This window comes from Parasteatoda tepidariorum, chromosome 2, assembly GCF_043381705.1.
Source record: "Parasteatoda tepidariorum isolate YZ-2023 chromosome 2, CAS_Ptep_4.0, whole genome shotgun sequence".
Classification (NCBI taxonomy): domain Eukaryota; kingdom Metazoa; phylum Arthropoda; class Arachnida; order Araneae; family Theridiidae; genus Parasteatoda; species Parasteatoda tepidariorum.
The window spans coordinates 17,583,352-17,602,100 of NC_092205.1; the positions used below are offsets into that span (position 1 = coordinate 17,583,352).

The following is an 18,749-nucleotide window of genomic DNA, read 5'->3' on the forward strand; positions in this document are numbered from 1 at the left end:
CCCTTTACTATGACCCCCCCCCCACCATTATAATGACTGAAACATGGAGTCCTGCTTGTTATTTTGTAAATGTATCATTATTTTAATGCCCATTACAATATCTGAACTTAATTGTTCAATCCTATATAGCAACCAAAATTTTGCTTCATGCATTTTAAATCCTACAAAAATCTCTTTAAAAATTACTAAACATTTTGTGCTTTCACAACCAAGATTTTTCTATTGTCAATGAATCAATAAATCATAAAAAAATCAAGGAAATTATTAAAACCACTATATCTTTCGATGTCAATGCTTATTTAAAGTTGAAACATCTTGAATTCTCTATGAAGAGCGAAAGTGTGATAGAACCACTTATTCTTATCATAGGTAGCATACTCTATAGTAAAAAAAAGATTATTAAATATCAATTACTTTTCATTATTGAGAATTAGAAGCATGTTTTGCATCCTCACATAGAATCACATGTTTTGCATCCTCGCATCCTCACTATACATTCAGAATCTTTGCAAATTACTTTTTAAAGGGTTTCAATAAATGTATCAATCAAATTTTTCTTGTGTGAAAACTTTATTCTCTTATTTAGGAATTTTTGGATTAGGTGGCTTATTTTGGAGTTAAAACAGGCAGTATTCTTATTATTCTTAATTTTATTTTTGCTTAGACTTTGCAGTTCAATGGTCTCATGTTATTTATCAAAAATGGTTCTTTGTAACCAGCATAACGGAAATAAAAAATTTGTAATTTTTTTTTTAAAATTTATTATTAACTAGTTGCCGTTTTTTTTTTCTACTCATGAAATAGCAACCTCACATTATACTGTCCATTTTCATTTGAACCGCAGTGTCATAATTTATACTCAATTTTTGCATAATCTTATTTTAATTTTATTTAAACTAGCATTGTTTTTTTACTGTTATTTTGCTGATAATTGAGTTATTAAAGAACATCTTTTCTCCTGTAGGATGAAAAGATCTGCTTTATCCTTGATGAATCAAATGTGCTGGATTCAGGCTTTCTGGAGAGGATGAATACCCTATTGGCAAACGGAGAAGTTCCGGGTCTGTTTGAAGGAGATGAGTTCACAACTCTCATGACTCAGTGCAAGGAAGGCTCTCAGAGAGAAGGCTTGATGCTTGACTCAAATGAAGAGCTTTACAAGTGGTTCACACAGCAGGTACATCTATTTCTTTTACAATTTAAAACACTAATAGAAGGAATATTTTTTTGTGAAATAAGTGAAAAACGCATTATAAATAGTACTAATCAGAAAACTATAAGTTAGGTTCTCGAACTTTAAAAAAATGTATTTCTTCCTAGTGAAAATGGAAAAGGGTCAACATGTATTAATATGGATTCTACTTAATGCTAGGAATTAAAAGGATCAACAAGTATCAATATAACGAAAAGTGTTGATGATAGAAACTTAGAAATAGGGTAAAAATACGAAGAAACAAAACAATGGGAAAAAAGAAAAGTAAATGAAGTTTTGAACACAACTTTGGCCCAAAAGAGGCAAAATTAGTGTAAAATGCATTTTTGTCCACAAAGTTTCTGCAGAAAAGAGCTGAGATTATTTAGTAGAAATTCCTCATTGATATAAATGATAAAAGGATTCAAAGGCTTCAAGATGAGCTGATCTGTCGAGAGTAGTTAAAATTTTGTCTGCACAGAAGTTAAATTTATATCCATGGTTCCAACAATATAGAACATTTGATGATTTGTTAATATATTTATAATGGATATCTGTCATGCCCATAGCTTTTGAATTTCATAGGTCAAGGTAGTACTGGTTAAGTATGTGATATATAAATGTGATAAATGATATAAACCTTAAAGGGCTTGATTTTATTTATAGATCTGCAAATTAATGTACAAAAACAGGATAGAATCACCACTGAATATGGCGATTTTATCCACAGGATAAAATCACCATCATAATCAGTTGAGTGCTAATACTTGCTGATGTAAAAAAAAAAAAATTTTTTTTTGCTTATAGAGGGTAGAAGAATCAAAATGTGTATTGTTTTAGGCTGCACCTGCATTCTGATAATTATTTCTGTGAATAATACCCTAATTATATTGTAGGTTATGAAAAATCTTCATGTTGTGTTTACCATGAATCCCTCATCAGAAGGCTTGAAAGACAGAGCTGCTACTTCCCCTGCCCTTTTCAACAGGTAAATTATTCTGCCGCTTTCTAAATATAAATAAAATATTCTCTTAATTTTCATATTTTCTTTTTTTATTTAAGTTTTAATAAAATTTTTCATGATGTGTGATTGCAATATTTTTTATTCATACAGTAGAACCTCAATTGATCGTTTCTCGAGGAACCACTCATTGGGAACGATAGATGTAGAAAAACCACAAATGCAGATCAACTTAATATATTTAATAGGGATTTGAAAATGCATGAAAAGTGATAAAGAAGTAATGGACTTGAAAATAAAATAAATTTATAATTAGTCTAGTAAATTTTAATTGAAAAAATTATGTTTGTAAGGCTAAAAATTTACAATGCAAGCGAAGGATGAATGGAACGTATCTACTTATTTAAAAAATTTTGATTTAAATACTTTTTTTTCTGATCAAGAACATTACATTTTTGACATTTGTAACAGATTATGAATACAGAAAGCTCTTTATTATTTCAAAAGCTCTGATACCTTCCACAAATATTTTCACTGGTTTTGTTCAAGTTCACTTTCTTTATCAGTATTGCATTGCACTTTTTTAGCTTCTGCTGCCATTACTGGAACTAAACACAACACAAGTTTTAATATTTTCATCTACTGATACATGAACATCAAACTTGATAATTTTCTTCATTAGCATCAGTGGTTACTGTTTTTCTTTGCAAAACGAATTAACTTTAATATTTCTGGAAAATATCGGTACAGTTTCTGAACAATAAGATGCAGGAATCTTCTAGTTTCAAAAATGATCTATACGGGCATTATTAACATTATAAAAATAGTATTTAGTTAAAACAATACAATATATATGGGAATACAAAAGATGCAGGATTGTGGTTCGGCTGTGCTTTAAAAAAAGATCTTGAATAATCGAATGGAATATTGAAGCCTGCTAAGTATATATAATATAAAGTACTAGATATACTTGGTGGATATTTCTCCCAGGAAGGAATCAAATTTTGGGGATTGTATTACTTTCATGTATTGAGTCTGATTTTATATCTCTTACATTTTATGTATTTATCTATATTTTATATATTTTTCCCAAAAGGAATTAGAAACACGTATAACACTTTTATTCTTTTTAAACAGTTATTCATAAAAAAGCTCCCACGCAAATGCATGTAGATGTTTCCTAATTTAGTCCTGTATTGCATTTATGTTTCTTTTCTATTTCTAATCTTTACTTTTCTAATATTTTTATAAATTTATAGACCCTGCGTATTTAATGTTTGAAGGAGAGATTTAAAATTTACATAGTGTAAAAAATAAATATTAATATGTGATAAAATATTTTCAGGTGTGTTCTTAACTGGTTTGGAGATTGGTCTGATGAAGCCCTTTTCCATGTGGGCCGGGAATTTACAAACAAACTGGATATGGACAAACCTCATGTATAAACTTTTATTTATCTTTAATTGTGTCTTTTAGCTTATAAATTGCATTTGGATTATTCATATGTATTTTTTTTAAATTGCAAATAGTACCATGCCCCGGATTATTTCCCAGCTGCCTTCCCAGGTCTTGAGATGCCACCTACTCATCGTACCGCCATAGTAAATGCCTTTGTGTATGTGCACCAAACTTTGCACAAAGCAAATGCCAGATTGTCTAAGCGAGGAGGTCACGTGGCAACTGTCACTCCCAGGCACTTCCTTGATTTCATCAACCATTATGTGAGTAAAATAATTTTTACTTAAAATCAAAGGAACCCGTACTTACAAATTTATCTGATTGAGCTTAAGATTTGTAATGTTATAGCTTTGAAGGAAATATTTCTATGAACATTTGGTGAATTTTTGAATTGATGAAATTGTAACATACTATGCTAAATTTGATAGAAATGAGATAAATTTGGAACAAGTGAAAATAATTTGGACACAATGCAAGTTGGTCACGTAAAAATAAGTTTTTGAAATTTCTGCGATCTATGCAAAAGTTTAAAAAGTGGTAGCAAATTTACTTCGTTTCGCTCTGTTTTACAAATAAATTATCCATTCATGATTACCACATACATAAATTACTGAGTATATATGTAATCAATAATCAATACTACAATAGTTCGATGTAGCTATAATGACAAGTTTGCTCCAACTGTTATGAAATCTTGCAGACAACTTTTTTGAAATTTTAATCTATAGCAGCTGGAAAGTTGCCCACATGCAATGTGCTAATATTTTAATTACTAATAGGAATAAAAATGGTCATTGATGCTCTCCCAATAAGTTGACTATTTACACTCCAATGTAATTTTATAAGAAGAAAACGCTGTGTGGGATTCCTTTAATAACTCTCATGATGTTCAGTTGAGGCTATTTTATGTTAGCATGAGCGAGATGACTAAAACATATTTGAAAGTTAAATCTAAATCACTTGTAGAAGAAAGCCTTTTTATGATAGCTATTCTATTCTTAAAATGAGCACGTGGTGCCTAGTTTATTTCTTCCATTTTAAATTCTGAATATTGATAAAAGTCCTGAAATCAGGATTTAGAGGGTTCTTATTTTCTGTGTGATTCATATTAATATAATTTTATTTTTCTACAAGATCTTGTATTTATCATACAATATAGAGTATTTTATCCAGATTTTTGATATTGGGAAAGGCTGAAGCTGGATCTCTGTACAATTTTATGAATAATTATTTTTGTTACTTTGATTTTCGTTTATCTTTCCTAAAATGCATTTTTGTGCCCGCTATAGGTTAAGCTCTTTAATGAGAAACAAGCAGAGCTTGAAGAACAACAACTGCATTTGAATGTTGGTCTTCAGAAAATACACGAGACTGTTGAACAAGTGGAAGAACTGCAAAAATCACTTGCTTTAAAACGAAGAGAACTGGAGGCTAAAAATCAAGCTGCCAATGCAAAACTTAAAGATATGGTATGCATTACTAATTTAGTTGTTTGTTTATATAACTGTCTCACTATATAGGCAAATTTAATAAAAGATAAACATTACTGAAAACAATTTCCCCATTGGTAGATTTGGAGAAAAACTGACTGTTTGTTTGGGAAAATTAACCCTTTTGAACCCAATTTTAAATAAACTGTTAAAAGATTAAGTATACATCTTCAAAATTCCAGAATTCGACAGTAAAATTTTTAAATTTGTTTCTTTAATTTGTGAACACTTGAACAGTATGTTTCATAATTTCTGTTGATAATGTACTAATGATGCAGGATAGCACAGTGGTTCAAAAAACTGTAAATATTATAAGTGGGATTCTATCCCTGGTGCAGCACATCCAGGATCATATCAAGCCAGATACCAGTTTGTTTGGGAAGTATAAGTGACTGGTACTCAAAACTTACCTCATGACTTTGATTTTGAAATTAGGAAGCCCTAATTTTCACAGTTCCCTTGGCCGATAATTGGCTGTTACAGAAGTGCTTTAATTTTCTAATCATTACATTAAATTGTCCACTCTCTGTTTGTTTAGTATGGATTTTCAACTTGAAAACTGTATAACCTAGTAATGAAGTTTTACTGCTAATTTAAAGCCATTTTTTTGCTTATATTAAAGAATGTTGTTACTAATGCCACTTGCCATACCAGCAAGCCTTTGTGGGAAACCAAGTGAATATAAGGCAGAGGTTGCGTTTCTTATTTTATAGTGACGCCATCTATGACCTAGAATACATTTTTAGCCCCACATCTCACAGTCTGTTTTACAGGGAGGACCCGTTCATACTCCATTCATTCATCCACACATTGTAATCTTGACCTGACCCAGGGACCGATCAATTAAGTACCCTAAGAGGTATTGATTTGTTATGAGAACTTGAAGGCCTTTATGACCTTGTCAAATTTAAAGGGCACCAGTCACCATTTAATACATTCGATTATTAAAGAGTCAAATATTTTAATTATAATTTTAAAATTGATTTTGAAATGTTTGATTTTTTTTCTTTTAGTTGAAAGATCAACAAGAAGCAGAAAAGAAGAAAACACAATCACATGAAATCCAAGCTCAATTAAGGGTAATTAATTGGTTTCATAATTCTTTTCATGACTGAAGAATGTTATTATTTTACCTTTGTTACATATTCAGTTTAAGCTTAAGTTGATACAGAGCCCAAATATTTAGTACTTTTTTAACATTTGAGTCCACAAACAATGTGCTGACTTTAAGAAAGAATTTTTTTTTGTCGTTTTTCAATTACATTATGTGTTCTTTCAAATTGTCAACCAAAGCAGTTTATGAAGAAAAAAAATTTAAAAATTTATTGATAAAGCAGGATAGTGCTTTATAGTTTGATTTTGTTTGTTTAAATGTTGTATGTTACGTTAATTAAAATAACAATTACAGAAAAAGTTATAAATAAGACTTAGTTTTTTATTTAAGGCCAATAATACTAGTTATTTTATATTTAAACAGTATGTTGATTTCAGTTTAAACAATGACTAAAACCAATTATGTTATATAAAAATATATTTCAAGTTTTTAATGTTTCTGTTTTATGTTTTAGACCATAAAAAAATTACACTTCTGCTTATATTGGATATTTATTTAACATCTTAGAGAAGTACCTAATTAAGTTTGAAATGTTAATTTTTCAGAAACTAAATAAAACTCCTAATACAATTAAAAAAACTGAGTTTTGGTTAGCTACTGTTCATCATTTTGTATCTCACCTTACCAAGTTTTAAATCTAATTCTTGCAAAACTTTGAATTTTGGTTGATAAATATAATTTTTGATAAATATATTTGATTATATAATTTGAATTATAAGTTAATATTTTAATAAATATATAAATTAATGTGAGACCACTAATGAATTTTTTTTTAATACTGTAGGAGCAAGAAGAAGTAATTGCTGTAAAACGAGCAAGTGTCATGGAAGATTTATCAAAAGTAGAACCAGCTGTTCTAGATGCTCAAGCTGGTAAAGCTTTTTTTTTTCTCTCCTAAACCATAAAACATCTTATATAACCTCATTTATAGTTTTTGAAATTAAAATTTTTTATTTTAGTTAGAACAAAATTAGTTTTATATTTTTTATTGTTCATTTGCTACGTCAAGTAGAAATTTTTTTTAAAATTTAAATTATTAGAAATTAATATTTACTCTTTAGTTCAGATCGTATTAATTTCAATCGAAATATTTTGCTGTAAAAAATTATTGTATTATAATCTAAGTAAATATTTTAACATTAAGAAATGCACACTCATGAAATATTAACATTTGTAATTTTTTTTTATTTTTACATTTCATTATGCAGTGTTTTTCATTATTAAATAAATTATCTTTATTTTAATATAACATTAAATGAAAAATATGAATGAAGTATAAATATCATGATATCATGGAGTTATGCCACATCATTTTTGATTTAAAACAAAAATTTTGGTATGTGCTGCGTATCTATTGGTGTGGCCTAACCGATGTTTTCTTCTTTTTTTTTTTACTACTTGAGCTGGAAAATTCTATTTTGTTAAATTAATTCTCAAAAATTTCATTTTTACTCTTTGTCTTTTTATCTTTTGCAGTGATCAATTTTTATAATTTAAGATCAATAATAATTTAAAGAATTAACAATGCACTTGAAAAACAGTTTCAAGAATGTAGCGATAGTGCAACAGATGCTCTCCTTTTCAACCAAAGAAGGCTACTTTATAATGCCACAATGCATAGAAACATCTTACAGCTTTTATAAATATCAAGGTGTCTGTCCCCAAAAACAATCTCCTAAACAATTCAATTTAAGAAATGTTTCTTATCATTATATAGCCTTTTATCTTTGCTAATTTTAAATAACTATTTTTTTGTCACAGGAAACTTTTGTTTTAGTCTAGAAAATTGATATATGGGAAAATTCTTTCTATTATTATTAAACTGTTATTATTATTCTTATCAGCCAAAATGTAAATGAAATTTTTGCCTATAGCAGAGATGCCAACTTGCTCTCCTCTGTGAGAAATTTTTCCAGTAGCAGTAAAATTGAATGAATTGCAGGTTTGGAAAATTGGAAGAAAACTCAATTTGCCCACCACTAAATAAAAATAGTTTAAGCTGTATATAAAATACTTCTTAGTTCCAGTTATCTTGTGCTACGTTTTTAAAGGTTTTTTAATTTGAGTCAAAATTCTGAAAATTGCAATGTACCACTATTCTACCACTTTATAAAATATTTAGCCGAGAGAGCCGAGCAGTTGGCATCCCTCTTGTATTTGTTGGATAGTTCATTTAGATTGCTCTCTTTTTCTCTCTGTGCTGTGTGTATATATATGTGTATATAAATTTGAATTTTTTAAAATTTTGTTATCAAATATTTTTATCCAGTTTATGTGTAATTTCTTCTGGTATCTTATTATTCATGTTGTAGAGTGAATTTAATAAATGAAATGTAAAATTATTAAGCAAATTAAATATAAAATTAAAAATTATAAAGTGATAGCTAAGTCTGATAAAAATTATTGAGTGATAGCTAAGTCTGATAAAAATTATTGAGTGATAGCTTTAGTCCAAAAAGTTTTGTAAGTAATAAAAATTCTTTTAAAAATAATTTTTAACCTTAAATTACGTTTTAGTTTTTCCTAGACATGCAATTCTATTCAGTTGCTTCTACTTTATTTTTCAAGATCTTCCTATTTATTTATTATTCATATAATTTTGTGATTTGGATTCATAGTATATAGAGTTTGCCTAAATGCTTCATGCAATTTTAAATTGTTTATTGTTCAGTTTCGAACAATTATATGTGACATATAAACACAGATCATGCATGGAAAATACACTAATCAAATTTATGTTACATACTGCAATTGGTTAAGTTGGACACCCATCATAACAGTACTTCAGCTATGTAAATACATTCAACAGAAAATTTCTATTGATGTCTATAGTAGCTGTGATGTGTTCCTGCAGAGCTTGCTTTATTGTTGACATTAGGGCTATGTGAACTTTGCCCGTCACATAGCTCCACATGGACTGAGATCTGGTGTACCTAAGAACCCAGACCAGAGCTCTCTGTTTCTTTTGGTTTGTCTTGTTCAATGCCACCACAGGCCTGCCATCTATCTGGCATGCAAACTATGAGACAGGCTTGGTTGTAAACTTAATGAGTATATATAGCTTTTCATGTTTAATTAGTTTTTGTAGGCAGTATACTTCTCAATACACATTATTTCAAAGCAGAATGAATTGTTTAGGCAAAACCTGTATTTTGAGATAATTAATTTATTACTTAGTTTTTTCTATTAGTTGATTATTTTATTATTTACAACTTATTTTATGTTTTGTTTTTAATTTTTTATATGATTTATCAAGTTTATACATTTTTTAATTTATTATTTTCTCTTAATTTTTTTATGTATTTTTTGTTTTGTTTTTAAATTTGTTTCATTTTACCCCCAAACACAGCTGTGAAGTCCATAAAGAAACAGCATTTAGTTGAAGTGAGATCCATGGCTAATCCTCCGGCACCTGTAAAACTTGCACTAGAATCTATTTGTTTACTACTGGGTGAACCATCTACTGAATGGAAAGCTATAAGATCAGTTATTATAAGAGAGAACTTTATTAATACAATTGTCAACTTCTCTACTGACGACCTTACGTAAGAAGCTTACATACTGCTCAACTCTCTGAAAATGACTCGTTTATAGCATAAATTTATAAAAAGAGTAGAGAATTATAATTAAATTGAAATAGAAAAGTTATGAAGTAAAACATGTGAATGCAATACAGGATGCCATCAAGGGACATCCTGTATGCATTCATGCTTTTCTGTAAATAACTGTTTAACCAAACAAAAATGCATATACTTTGCACAATCTTGTTTGAAAACAACTTACAATTTTTAGTGTAATTAAATAAGTTTCAAATAATGATGCTGACATTTGCTTAGTTGTATTTGTAGTCCTATCAGTTGAAATGTTCTCGTTCGATCCCTCAGTTTGAGATTTATTTCGAGATTGCTGAAATCCAAAAATCCTAAGCTCAATATGCTTTAAAATTGCTAAATGTTTAGAAATAAGTTTCAAACATAATATCTATGGTGGGCATTTATTTTGTAGTGATATTCATTTCAATGATCTCATTCCATTCATCAATTTGATAGTGAATTTTTTATTATTTTAATTTTATTTGTTAAGTTTTTATTAATTTATTTTTTGTATTTTTATGTTGCTTGCTAAAGATTTACATTTTTAGTATCACTTAAAGTGTTTCGCAAAAATATTTCTTGAAATTAAAATGTCATTTTTACTTTTACGTAGCTTTAGCACTCCATTGGGCGCATGTTATTTTTAGGTACATTATTTGACTTACTGAATCTTTTTCTCTGACTGACTGGTAATTTTTTACTGTTGCATAGCTTTATTACCCCATCAAAAATAAAATTTGAAAAAAAGATGCTAATTTTAAATGCTGCCTATGAAAAAAATTTCTCTACACTGATAAAGAAAGTGTTCTAAATGTCCACACTTAATACACTTAAGGGTATGTAAAAGTGCATTATGAACTTCTTTCTTCTCCATGGAATCTAAGAAATTAATATAAATTATATCTCTGAAATATATCTCCAAAATGAATTATATCTCCAAAATTTATGAATTGTTTTTGGTTCTTTGTTTTGTTATGTAGCTAATTTTAATCCTACAATGTAGGTTTATATTTTCAGTATGTTATTGCAAAAATACAGTACGAAAATCCATATAAACTATGAAAATATGCCACCAAAGTAATTCAAATGTAAATTGTAGGATTTTAATCACATTTATCAGACTGCTGAAAAAAAATCATATTTAAATTGATTAAAAACTTAATCGATGTAGTAAAAATTTGTTAGTAAAAAACTAATTTTACAATAAATTATTATTTTTTTTATTAAAACATCTATTAAAGATAAAATTGATAACATACCCACCTAGTCCTGTAACATAAATGTCAGCAAGAGGAAATTGTAAGTTCAGGTTTTACAAAGATTATATTTTTTTAACTCGATGTAACTCATGTGGCAAGCTTGGGCCTGTGGAGTGCTAAATATTCCTTAAAATTACTGATTTAAATTTTTGTGTTTAATCTGGATATTCAAACTATGCTATCTCTTAATCCCTTCACCGACAAAACACCAATAATATGAATTTTATTGGCAACGGTTTGACATGTTTTCAAGAAATTACACATAGACTTGCACTGACAACTTAAAAGATAATGAAAATATTATCTGTACTGTTTTTTTTTAAAAATATTTCGAATGGGTTTTTCACATTCTAATAACTGCAGCTGTGAAAAGCATCAAGCGTCAGCATTTGGTTGAAGTTCGATCAATGAGCAATCCACCTCTTCTGGTCAAAATGGCACTTGAGGCCATCTGCCTTCTGTTAGGTGAACCAGCCCCTGACTGGAAAGCCATACGATCCGTCATTATTCGAGAGAATTTTATTCCAACCATTGTGAACTTCTCATCTGAGTACCTCTCGTAAGATATATTTTGATAAATATTTATATTGCGTTTTTTCTCTAATTTGGTAAATATAAATAAACTTTTTTTTATGTGGGTTCCAGAAAGCAAAATTTTCAAGTCTCATGAAGTTTACAATTTTGTTCTTGCAGTGCTATTTTTTTTATATAAAAATAAGCCTAATTTTATATATTGTTGTGTCTTTTGAGTATAATTTTAGTATGGTTACATAATATATTTTAAAATATGATTATAAATGGATCTATTTTCAAAAACTTTCTGCTTCACTGAATTTTAATTCTAAATATATTCCTGATTATTGTGACATTTTAAAGTTTTGAACAAAATCTTGAATAACATCTCTTAACAACAATAACAATATCAGCATCTAGTTATAAACAAATCTCAACAGTTACCAAAAATAAACATTATATTGATTTCACGGTGGCCACGGATTAGGAAAAAGTCAGGAAATTTTACCTGTTTCGAAAAATCAGGGAATTCAACTTAAATGCCCCAAAAATTGAATTTCAGTTTGAGGTATCTAAAAGGCCACTATTTTTTCCTTTAAAAAAATTATAATATGTTTTTTTTTTAATTCTTAATTCCTACTTAAATGGCAAGTATAATATATTTTATGTATGAAAATAAGGCATAACTTGAAAAATTAGTGATAATAGTTATGCCACATGTTTACAAAAATTAGAGAAATTTGAAGGGAAAAAAATCAGTGAAGGAAAGTCAGATTTTTTTTCCTAAGTTTTTGTGGCTTCCTGGAATTTGATATTTTCTGTTATCTATTAATCTCAAATATGTCAATACTAATACAATAATGTCCAAAACACAGAAACATACATTTTCTTTTATACTTGTTTCATTAGAATGCAAAAAACATTTATTTTGTCAAAAAATTTTTTAAATAGGAAGTCTAATAGGTATGAATGTATGACTCAAATAGCATAATATTAAATGCTTCTTTGGTTTATATTTAATCCTAACTTTCTTAAAATGAATTTATCTATACTAATGTAACCCTTCAAAACACATTTAGCATATTTGTATAAATATGAATAATAACAATATATTTAATTTTCGAATGAAAGAAATTTCTGTTCCAAAAATAGACAGAATTTTTTAAACCGATATTTGTAATAGAAAGTGAATAAACATTTCACTCATTTTCTTCTGTGTACGGGATGTCTCAGAAATGTTGGTGTAAGCTTTTAGGATATTAAAGGTCCATCTTTGAAAACTGCATAGCAACTCATAGTCATGGCATAGCAACTGCATGGCAACTCAGTGGTTGAAGGTCTGAAAAACATAAGAGTGATTAATTAAAGCTTTCATTGAACAATGGTATATTGGATAAATAATGTTCATAATACAACAGAAATTCGACTTTTGCATCATCAGATGCAATGCATTGTTTGCCAGACACACATCCACATAGCATAGTTGGTCAGACATAAGAATTCCTTGGTTGTTGTGCATGTTGGCAGAAGATTCATTACAGACATTGTTACTTAATAACTTTGAGAGCTTCTTACAGAAAAAAATCTAGTCTCAATAAGTAAAGGGAGCAAAAGGAACCTCTTTGCTATTAGATGCACATTACAGCAAGNAAAAAAATTTTTATTTGTAGGTTATTATGATCAACAGTATAGGAATAATTTATTCAATTATTGGTGCACTCATTTGCAGCAAGCTAGCATATTATTTCGTGCAGATCTTGCCAGAACTGAGGTGAGATATAAAAGTTATTATTTTTTTAAAATTCGGAGCTCATATAGACATTCGAATGAAAATGAAGAACAAGTATGTCAATAACCCTGAGTTCAACTTTGAAAAAGTGAATCGTGCTAGTGTTGCTTGTGGTCCCATGGTGAAATGGGCAATTGCTCAGGTAATATTTGTTAATTACAATTTTTGAACATACAACTGATGCCTGTGTTTTTTCTTCCAGCAAACGTTAAAACTCTTCGCAAATACCAACCATGAAGCCGTGGTAGCGCAGGTAATAGAGTGTTCGCCTTCTAATGAGGTGAACTGGGTTTGAATCTCGCATCCGGATTGCACCGACCACAGTGCTGATGTAAAAATATCCTCATTGGTAGACAGATCATGAGTTAGAGTCCACTTGTTGTCAGGCTAACCATGGAAAGTTTTCCTCTCCATGTAATGCAAATGCGAGTTAGTTCCACCAAAAAAAAATTCTCCATGGAGACAAACTTCTTCCAATATTTTATCCAAGAGTTCCCATGTTTTCTGGATTAGGTTTGACATTACAAGGCTGCAGAGTTGAATCTAAGTAGTCGTAAACCCAGAAAATGCTGTGTTGGGTCAGAGGACAGAGCGAATTCTGCACTTGGCTCGCACCGACCACAGTGCTAACTTTGAATATCCTCAGTGGTAGACAGATCATGGGTTAGAATCCCCCTACAGTTGGGCTAACCATGGGAAGATTTCGTGGTTTTCTACACCATGTAAAACGAATGGGGCTTAGTTCTGTCGAGAAGTCCTCCACGAAAGGCAAATTTCTCCCAATATTTGATCTAGGAGCTCCTTTTTCTTCTGGATTGGGTTCAAAATTACACGGCTACGAAGTTGAACATTGCCAGTCGTAAATTTAAAATTGGGTTGGCTGTTCAATGACGGTTAAAAAATAAATGAAATTTGTAAGAATTCAGGTAATAGTTCTTAGAATATATATGAAAGTATATGCATTGATATTTAATTGAATTTTAAGTCATTCAATATTCTAGGAAAGTGTTAGCCTCAACTGTTCTAGGAAATTAAACATTGATTGTGCTATTATCTGAACTCTATAAGGATGTATCTAAAAGTACAATGAGTTTTTGCTAACAGAAGGTGCCTAAATAAATAATATGTATTACAGTATAGTTTGAAAAAGAAACTATAATGATCTCAACATTTGTTCCAACATGGGCATCAAATCATTCATAGCATTTTCAAAGAAATCCTGATCCATTTTTCCTAAGTTACTGTACCCTGCTTTGTTGTAATTGTTTTTCCACATCAAAAAGGGTACCTCTACAGCTTAAGTTTCAACTTCAAAGCTGAGTAGAACTCATGACATAGCATTAGGAGACCATGATCTCCTAATGCTTTTTTTTTTTTCAATTAAAATCCCTTTTAGACTACTTGAATCAGACTGTTGCCATATGCAAATTTCTTCAGTCTGAGAAATAGATTTTTTATTGTAGTAGTATTGGTGTGTGTTTGCCCTCATGTTATGTCTCTCTCTTTAGCATTCAGTAGCATTATTTGGTCTTCAAAGTTTCAAAGGAAGAGTTTTTTTTCTTCTTTTAGCTTCTGTGAATGTTTGCTTTTACTTACCTCCGCTGTTATTCATTTTCTTCTTTTCAATCTCTAGCCGCTTCTAGAGCCTCATTTTGTTTGAATATTATACCTATAAATTCTTTATGTTAACTCTTTCCTTTTGCTTTGCTTGTTATTTTGTGACTTACTTTGCTATAGATATTCGTTCTCGGAGGTACAAATACTATTATTTTTTTAATGTAAACGTCTCTATTTCCTCACCACCAGCTATATTTTTGCCTTTTAAAAAGCAGCCACATTTGAATTCAACAGCTAAAAATAAAAATTCACCAATACACAGAAAAGACAGCACAATTAAAAATATAGAATCTTCACCCTTCTGTGCGGGAAAGTGTGACACCTCTATTGTTGTTCCTTTTGTTCGTGGATGGCAGGTGGGAATTTTCTATCTATGCACCAAACATGTTTATAAAAGAAAATTGAAATTTCTAAATAATACGACGAAAAAAGCATGTTTTTAATTTTTAGAACTTTTCCTCTCCAAAAGCTTGTTTATATAAAATAGCGATAACAACTTTTTTAAATAATAGTTTTTTTTTTGCGTTTTGATATTGCAACTTACAGATTTGATTTTAAAAAGCAGCTGATTTTATAAGTTTGTGATTTTAATAATGATGGTCATTGTGTTTGTAAATTTAACTTTTAAACCTTTTTTTACTAGGTGTAGATATGCAAGTTTGTAATAACAGCCATTTTATAAATCAAATGTCCTCAAAACAAATGTTTTAATAAGCTTTACTAGATATATAGGAAATAATTAATTGGTTTCTAAATAACTCTGGGTTATTACTTAAACTTAAATTATTAGTTAAACTTAAACTGGGATATTGCTTGACTTTCTGGGTTATAACTTAAATTATGATTTCAACTACGATTTTTTAACTAAGTTCATTTTCTGGGAGGTTTACATTAATCCAGGGATGAGATTCTTCCGCGAATTCGCGGATTTCCGGTTTTTTTCAGATTTTTCCATTTTTTCCGCTAATTTTCGCTTAAATTTTTTTTTTTTTTTTTTTGCACAAGTTAAAATATTTTATGAGGAATTTAATTTTCCGCGGAGTGAAATTATTGAAGTAATGTTATTTGCTCATTCAATTAATCTTGTAAATTTTTATTATGTCTAAACAAAAAACAATACATACAAGCCTTTTAGAAATCCCAAGTCCAGACTATGCAAATATCTTGATTTTTATTCACGCGATTTTAATATCAATCATCGATTTTCGTATTTACCTGATTTAAAAGTTGCGCATTGCAATTCTTATTTACGCTTTTTAAATATCGTACATTATGACTCGTATTTACGAGATTTAAAAATCCAATATCGTGTTATGTATTTATGCATTTTTAAAATCGCGATTTTATTATCAAGCATTGATTTTTGTATTTACCCGGTTTAAAAGTTGAACGTTGCGATTCTTATTCAGGCGATTTAAATATTGTACATAGCGATTCTTATTTACGAGGTTTAAAAAACCACTATCGCGATTTGTATTTGCGAGCTTTTGAAACCCTATGTAGCTACGTGAGCTTAAAATCCAATGTTGTGATTCGCTTTTGCGGTTGTAATATCGCGCGTTTTAAAAATTAGGCTTCATGATCTGAAAATTACGCATCATGATTTTTATCTTAGCATTTTTTAAATTCGATGTAGAGTTTCATATTCACGTGATTTAAAAGCCTCCTATCGGGATTTATAATCACATGGTTTACAAGTTTNTCTTATAGCTAACATAACATTCTTTATTTCTTTGAATCCTAGATAAACTATGCTGACATGTTAAAACGAGTAGAACCTCTACGTGATGAGCTTCAAAGTTTAGAAACAGCTGCAGATGAAAATAAACATAGAGCTGAAGAAATGAATAATCTAATAAATCATTTGGAAAAAAGCATTGCTGCCTATAAAGAAGAATATGCAAATCTGGTCAGTCAAGCCCAAGCTATCAAAGCCGATCTTGCTTCTGTACAAGCAAAGGTAAAGTATAGTTTTTTTAATGTTAGTTTTGATCTTGACACACTCAAAGGCTAATTAAAGTTTTGACTTTATGTTTAAATTAGGTTGACCGTAGTATTGCTTTACTTAAAAGCTTGAGTTCTGAGAGAGAAAGATGGGAAGCCACAAGTGAAACTTTTAAAAATCAAATGGCTACAATTGCAGGAGATGTTCTTCTTTCTTCAGCTTTCTTGGCATATGCTGGTAAGATTTTCTGTTCAGAATATCTTATTGTGTTTTATTTTACCTCGTTTTACATCATTCTTTAAAAAAAAAAATTTTATTTGTAGGTTATTATGATCAACAGTATAGGAATAATTTATTCAATTATTGGTGCACTCATTTGCAGCAAGCTAGCATATTATTTCGTGCAGATCTTGCCAGAACTGAGGTGAGATATAAAAGTTATTATTTTTTTAAAATTCGGAGCTCATATAGAATAAGGGATACATGGAATTGTTTGGGATTCAGATGTTTGGAAAAAGTTCAGAAACTGTATTGGCTGGTGTTTTAAATTTTTTATATATCTAACCAAACTTGAAATAAAAAAAACAGTTTTAAATTTTTATTAATGTAAGTAGCCAATAAGGTTCGAAGTAGAAAAGTCTACCAGCTTTTAATATTATTTCTTATAAGAATTCTTTTACAACATGTTTACATTTTCTTTGATGTATAAAATAGTAATTTGTTCAAAATACTCTTGTGAACAATTTTTTGTTTCAAATTTGTTCTTAAACGTAGCAATGTTACAGTTTTATAATACTATTCTTAATTCTAAAAATAATTGGTTTTTCAAAACTTAAGTGTCACATAATTATTTTCCCTTCTATTCACAGAACTCTATTAAATAATCTCTCTACATTGATTTAGTTTTTTCTATCTTGTGCAAAATATTCTTTTATCTAAAATTTATATACTTATGTATTCTGGAATCTACATGTTAAACTTTTGCCCAGTGATTCTTTTTTTTTCTTCTTTCAAAATGTAGCGTTTGACATATGTTCAAGAAAAAAACTTCACTGCTTATTGACTTAAATGTATATTTTTGATGAAATATTGCTCTGTAAAGCAAAAATATTTTCTGGCACTCCTGGAAAAGTTAAAGTATATTTTTGAAATAATGCAGGAAGCCTGCATAATGTGTTCCATAATATAAAATTTAATTGAATATCTAAGCAAAATTCACTATAACTAGGGTAAAATATATTTGTTATTTATTTAACCTATTCAATATCTTGAACAGATATATCTTTTTACCACTCCTCTGCTTCCTGCGTCCAACCAATTTTTTATGAACCAGTAAAAATTCTCTCTGGGGCTCTTTGTCCGTTTTAAAAAATCAAGTTTCCAGTTATAATATTGAAGAGAAAAAAAACACTAAAACATTGAAAGAAAACTTAACTATACCAGAGTACATATTACTTCATTTATTGAAAATAATTTAAATTTTAATTGCAATTGTGCATTTAACATGTCTAATGTTCTCCATATTATAAAATTTAATGATACCTCCATGTAGATTTTACTGGTGCTAAGAAAACATGAAGGTGTGACTCCTTTTACCAATTCAGTATTTTATGAATATATTATTTGTGTTAACCACATACATTTGCCTCCCCAAATCATACCAACTTGTTATTAACCAATGAAAACTCACCCTTTGTGGTTCTTTTCTCTGTTTAAAGAATCAGGTTTTCTAAGTAGGGAATTGAAAAATTGATGTACTGAGCTTTCACGAGTGTGTGTGTCTCGCTGAATATTTAAAAAATGTAATATGTAATAAAA

The 18,749-nt window shown here is 29.2% G+C and overlaps 1 protein-coding gene across 1 annotated transcript in view; it reads left to right on the forward strand.

Annotated features, from left to right (window-relative positions):
- Positions 1–18,749, forward strand: part of LOC107444446 (dynein heavy chain, cytoplasmic) — a 103,299-nt gene that overhangs the window by 59,444 nt on the left and 25,106 nt on the right. Inside the window, 12 exon segments of the mRNA XM_071177222.1 lie at positions 965–1,177; positions 2,089–2,180; positions 3,499–3,592; positions 3,683–3,874; positions 4,901–5,080; positions 6,115–6,180; positions 7,000–7,087; positions 11,431–11,633; positions 13,401–13,511; positions 16,731–16,946; positions 17,030–17,168; positions 17,255–17,355. Of these exon segments, the coding sequence (XP_071033323.1) occupies positions 965–1,177; positions 2,089–2,180; positions 3,499–3,592; positions 3,683–3,874; positions 4,901–5,080; positions 6,115–6,180; positions 7,000–7,087; positions 11,431–11,633; positions 13,401–13,511; positions 16,731–16,946; positions 17,030–17,168; positions 17,255–17,355 (1,695 nt within the window).